At 48.6% G+C, this 6,072-nt stretch overlaps 1 protein-coding gene across 1 annotated transcript in view; it reads left to right on the forward strand.

Annotated features, from left to right (window-relative positions):
• The first annotated feature begins 905 nt into the window (after window positions 1-905).
• The window catches only part of LOC107097904 (bromodomain-containing protein 3-like), a 16,727-nt gene continuing 11,560 nt past the window's right edge, over window positions 906-6,072 (forward strand). Inside the window, exons 1-4 of the mRNA XM_015395251.1 lie at window positions 906-1,038; window positions 5,066-5,339; window positions 5,487-5,598; window positions 5,671-5,808. Coding sequence (XP_015250737.1) covers window positions 5,248-5,339; window positions 5,487-5,598; window positions 5,671-5,808 — 342 coding nt within the window. The 5' untranslated portion in view covers window positions 906-1,038; window positions 5,066-5,247. The remainder of the gene's footprint in view (window positions 1,039-5,065; window positions 5,340-5,486; window positions 5,599-5,670; window positions 5,809-6,072) is intronic.

The following is a 6,072-nucleotide window of genomic DNA, read 5'->3' on the forward strand; positions in this document are numbered from 1 at the left end:
ATAATTTTATGACTTTCTTCTCATATTANCATATTACGACTTTATTCTCATAATATTACGACTTTATTCTCATATTACGATTTTATTCACATAATGTTACGACTTTATTCTCATAATATTACAACTTTATTCTCAGAATGATACGACTTTATTCTGGTAATATAACGACTTTATTCTTATAATTTTATGACTTTCTTCTCATATTACGACTTTATTCCCGTATTATGACTTTATTCTCAGAATGTTACGACTTTATTTGCAAAATAAAAATAAAAAATCTCTAGTCTGGCTGTTTTCTTTTTTGTTCTTATGAAAATATTTTGCTATAAAACAAATATACAGATCTTAGAAACAAGAGATAATACAGAAGAACAATAGACAGGTTCTCTAAAAATAAAAAACATACAAAAAACAACATAAACGATTCTTTGAAAAATGGCTCAGAAATATCCGTGGAAGTATTGCTCTGTTTTAATCAAAGTATTTAATCTTTGAATTCATGTAGTAAACATCTGACGCTGGGGGACATTTTGGAATATTTATAATTATGTATCTGAAATGATGCAAACAGAATGAGCAGGATGTGATAAAAGTAGCAATAGTGTCTCACTGGGCTAGCCTGGCCATAATGCTCCCTGCTGTAATATTATTAATATGCATCATTGCAGCAGAAATGGCTGACTCTCCGGTGCTGCAGTTGCATGCTGGGAAGCGTAGTTTTGTTCCCGGCGCCAATCTGAGACCCCTAACATCAACCAGCTAATCAGCACAGATCGCCGATTCTTTCAGCCAATCACCACACCCGAGGCAACTTACTGACCAATCACAACCATTACACCTCAGAGCCAATCACAGACTCTCTCTAATGTGAACAGCCAATCAAATCACAACAACACGCATGATGCGGTTTGGCTTGGCGCATGCGCACAGTGTGGACAGCTGATAACTCATCTATTATGCTACTTGGCCATTAAATAAAAACCCAGCAGAGAAGCTTCTGGATCCGCCGCTGGACCAACCGGAGCACCACAGAACAAAGTAAACCGGGCTGGGGGGGTTCTGGAGGCTGGGTTCGGGGCGGGGAGGAGCGGATGTTTCGGGTCGCGGTGTTTCGGAGGCTGCTGGCCGCTCGGCGCCTTCAGACAAAGCTCAGCGAACAGGCTAACAGCTAGCAGGCTAGCAGCACGGAGCGGGAGGAGAAGCAGATATGGGAGAATTGGCCCAATAACTCCGGTACCAAACACCTCCTAAACCCACATAGGGTCGATGTGTCCCCACCACACACACCCTGCCACTCCGCCCCCTCCCACCGAGCGGGCCCTGGCTCCCCGGTAAGGAGCTCCGCTCGGTCTGCTAGGAGCGAGCTGCTAGCCGAGGCTTGCCCGCCATCTTTTCTGGCTCGGTAGGAGGAGGTTTCGGTCCAAAGGGCGATCGGAACAGCGTCCCAGCTGCGGCCGCTGCGGCTCTCACGGCTGCGGGCTGCAGGGCAGCGGAGGGGCGCAGCGGATCCGCAGTTAGGAGGACTATCTGCGGGGCGAACGGTCGCTAGCTGCTAGCTCGGTCATTAGCCGCATAACGGCAGAGGCGAGCGGGCAGCTGGGCTCCCCGGGAACAGGCTGCAGCAGAACCCGGCTGCCCGGCCCAGCCTGCGGGGCTCCTGGAGGTGCGGTTCGGGCTCAGCCAGGTTCCCCGGTATCAGAGGAGCTGGTGGGGTTCGGTTGATTGGCTTTAAGTGGTTCTAATCCAGCTGCAGGTTCGGACTGGGTCCATTTCTGGATGCTAATGTTTACAGCTGGAGGGAATAAAGTGATGATGAGTCCAGGCAGAGGCCTCCAGAAATGCTTCACTATAGTGATGAAGCTCAGACTCCAGTAAACACCTCAGATCCTGGTTTATGGAGCGATTTTAATGTCGCTGGCTGTGCAGAATGGGAGGAAATGATAAAGTACAATTAATACTGGACAGTGGGGGGGTCAGGGCATTGCACAGGGTGCAAGGGCTTCCAGGCCTTTGAAAATCATTGACTGTGCATTTGTTAAGGTCTGTGCAGGAAGCAGGAGGTTCTGATGGCCCAATGAGCAGAACTTTCTGCTCCTGAAAATGCCCAATAGCTCAATCTTGGGTCCAAATTGGAACTAATAGGATTTCCTGCGGTTCTGTCCAGCCTGAGGGCAGCGCATCGGTCCCTTGGAGTTTAATAGAACCACATCGATGTCATGCTCTGTTTCAGGTTGTAAAGTCTGAATAACGAAGATTAACCAAAACTTCATTTAATTTAGTTCAGCTTTCATTTCAATTTCTTAAAGTTCAGCAGTGATCAAATGTAAACAGTGTGGGAGGAAAAACATGGAATAAAAGGCATTGATCTGGAAGTTCAGAGCATTAATATATATAGAGCAGATATGCAGAGTTTTGGTTTGGTGTTATCAGTGTGAAACAGGCTTTCAGCGGGTCATTAAAGTATAATTTCAAATTAAGGCCTTAATTGGCATTACAATTCATTAAATGTGATAATTGTTGCATTCAAAATGCTTTATTTAAAAAAATACATATGATTAATAAAACACTTTCAGATATATTATATTGCAATATTTGCGTAGATCTGCTTCCGATTGATCGTAAAAATGTTCGGAAAAGAAGCTCGAGGCGGAGAAAAGGCCAGAGAATTGGAAAATGTCAATTTTGGGCTGGAAAACGCGGAATATGTGACATGGCTGCAGCCTGTCCATGGTAAAGATGACGAAGGATTTTACTGCATTATAACAAATATATATAGATATATAAAGATATATTGATGGCATTCAAATTATTTCTAAGAGCATTTAAAAGCAGTCAATTAGAGTTACTCCTTCGTGTATAAACCCTCTGACATGATTTATAGTTTTCTCATCAGTGTGATGGCGGTGGGGAAGAAGCTGCTGCAGAACCTGCTGGTCCTGCATTGAATGCTGGGAAGCCTCTTCCAGAGGGCAGCAGGGAGAACAGTCCATGGTGGGGGGGTGAGGGGTCATTGATGATGTCACGGGACACGCAGCGCTGGGATGAAATGTCTTTATGTTTGGCCGTCTAAAATGAGCCTGAACTGATCTGGATTCTGCTGATTCTAGTGTTTTTCTAGTTTTCCTGGTTTTCTAACTCGCTGTGAAGGCATCGCATGTTTGTTGGTTTAAGGAGCTTGGTGTTTGTTTCCAGCTCAGGTTTCCTTTGGACAACTAAACTGATCTAAAACATTCGAAATATTCAGCGTTTAGTTCTGATAAACGACCAAAAGGAGTCGCTCGTCTTTATTCCAGAGGTTCTGATGAACCCAGATGTTTCAGCTTTAAAGAGTCATGATGGAGTTTTCTAATGATGGCGCCACCTGTGGCCAAATGCAGAACTGCAGCTCCCTTCTGCTTGTAGCTTTCAGTCAGACCAAGGTCATTTTTTCCTTTATTCACCTTTCCTGGAGTTTCCATTGGTGGTGAGCTGGTTGCTGGTCGGACCCGTTCAACATGGACGCGCTGGACGTCACAGACGCAGAACAGAACTTTGCCCTGAAGTGGATTCAGGAAAACGGACTGATGGATGGTCGGCCTGAATGATCGAGGCGTCGGTCTGATCATCTATAACCAGGTTTTAGTCATAAAGGGTCAAATTAAAAGGATATTTTCAAGATTGTTCAGTTAAAACTTAAAGAATACGTCTCAGGTGGAAGTCGGTTTTGATCGGGTCGGAGCGGTTCTGGTAACCGCCGACCCGAGCATGGCATTCAATCTGAGGGCTGCAGAACCTCTGCCTCCATCCTAGAACCTGCTGCAGCGTTGCTCCTGTTACACCGTTGAAGATCAGAACCGGCAGTTTGGATCCAGAAACTGGTTCCTGGAATCGCCCAACTGGTGCACCTCCAGTAAAAGAACCTCAGAACCAGTTTCTGTGACTGTAGAAGTTCTGGGGATTAAATCTAGATGGGATGTTTTCCATTCAGCTTTGAGTCCAAACCCGGTTCTGTTGAGCTCTAAGGAGACCAGTCTGTCTGCTTTGCTTTCCCAGTTTAGCTCCCAGTAAACCGGGCCTGGGCTCAGCAGATCCGATCCGAGCCTGAAGAACCCGATAGAGAAGAACGTCTTCATTACCAGCCGATCCAACATTTGGTTCTAGAAAGTTCCTCCCAGATGTCGTTCCTGCTGCTTCTGACCCGACACACCTCCTTCTTCTGTCCACCAGAGGTTCCATCTGAGGTTTTGGATCTGGACCAGAACCTCATCAAGCATGTCCTTTCAGATGTTTCCTGTTGGTTCTGCTGAAGTGTTGGCTCGGTTGGAGAGTCCCTGGTCTTGTTCCGGCTTGTTGTGGAACATCGTGAGCTTCAGACCCGGGTTCTGCTGATATGGCAGCACTGCTGTACGCCTCCCAGTTCTCCCACTGCAGTCCAGAAAGGTTCCTTCAGGAAAGGGGGGGTTCTGGTGGAGCTGCTGGGTCCGGTTAGCATCTACTTGGCTGCTCTGCGCCACATTGGTTCCATGGTGCGTTCGCTGACCGTCGGGCTTCCTGGGTCGGTGTGGGAACTGAAGGCTCGGGGGCTGTGTTACTGAAACTTCAAAATAAAAGCTTCCATCAGTTTTCTGCAGTTAGAGAATCACTCCTCCTTCTCCTGCAGACCTCCGGAGGTGCTACCGGGGCAGGAGCTCCACCAGACGGGTCCAACAACCGGTGGTCATGAGTCACCAAGCGCCGCCACAGGATTATCTTTTAGCTCCGCATTAATGAATCGGACATCTGTGAGCGTCATAATTAAAAGGATAGACATTTTTGCCCCACCCCCGCGCTGTTTAAAACAGTAAAGTTTTATTTTTCTAGACCTGCTGATATTAATCAACCGGTCTAGAAAAATCATCCAATGAGGAAATAAGAACTTGAGTCAGAACGATCAGTGAACAGCTCCAGGCTGTGATTGGTCGGCTCAGTGCTCATAGAAGTGACATCATAAAGTCCTCTGCAGGTCTCCTGCTAAACATGACGTCTCAGTCGACCGTTAGGAGACATGATGTCAGCGTGGGCGGGGCTAACGGTCTGTCTGTTGCAGGTCCTGCGATGGGAGTTGGTCTCTACGGGGGATCGTCTGAGCCGAAGCGTCTCCACCTGCAGCGCCTGAACTGAAAACACCTGAACCCCCGCCCCCCTCCCCCCTCATTTGGGCTGCCACGTTTTCTCACCGCGTCAGACGCTGCATTCCCACGGTGCATTGCTGTGCCTCCATCGTCCACCATGTCGGACGCCCCTGAGGCTGCGCCCGCCAGCCCCCCTCCCATCACCAACCCGCCCCCCCCAGAGGTGTCCAACCCCAACAAACCTGGCAGGTAAGGCTCAGCTGGACGAAAGGCGCTGTGCGTGACGGCAGCGCTGTGCGTGGCGGCGGCACTGTGCGTGGCGGCGGCGCTGTGTGTGACGGCGGCGCTGTGCGTGACGGCAGCGCTGTGTGTGACCCGTGTGTGTTTGTGTCACAGGAAGACCAACCAGCTCCAGTACATGCAGAACGTGGTGGTGAAGACGCTGTGGAAGCATCAGTTCGCCTGGCCCTTCTACCAGCCGGTGGACGCCATTAAGCTCTGTCTGTGGGTAGGTGGACGCTCACTACCGTTAGCCTGGCTAGCATAGAGCCAGGCCTTCAACTCACACCTCTGTCTGCAGGACTACCATAAGGTCATCAAGAACCCCATGGACATGGGGACCATCAAGAAACGCCTGGAGAACAACTATTACTGGAGCGCCAGTGAGGCCATGCAGGACTTTAACACCATGTTTACCAACTGTTACATCTACAACAAGGTATGCCGTCCGACACGCACCTGACTTTAGCTCGACGTTATCCTGACGTTACCCCGACGTTATCCTGACGTAAGCCCAATGTTAGCATGACGTTACCCCGATGTTAGCGTGACGTAAGCCTGACGATAGTCCGACGTTAGCCTGATGTTCGAGGTTAGCATGACGTTACCCCGATGTTAGCGTGACGTAAGCCTGACGATAGTCCGACGTTAGCCTGATGTTCGAGGTTAGCATGACGTTACCCCGATGTTAGCGTGACTTTAG

This window comes from Cyprinodon variegatus, unplaced genomic scaffold (genome assembly GCF_000732505.1).
Source record: "Cyprinodon variegatus isolate N-32 unplaced genomic scaffold, C_variegatus-1.0 Scaffold732, whole genome shotgun sequence".
Lineage (NCBI taxonomy): Eukaryota > Metazoa > Chordata > Actinopteri > Cyprinodontiformes > Cyprinodontidae > Cyprinodon > Cyprinodon variegatus.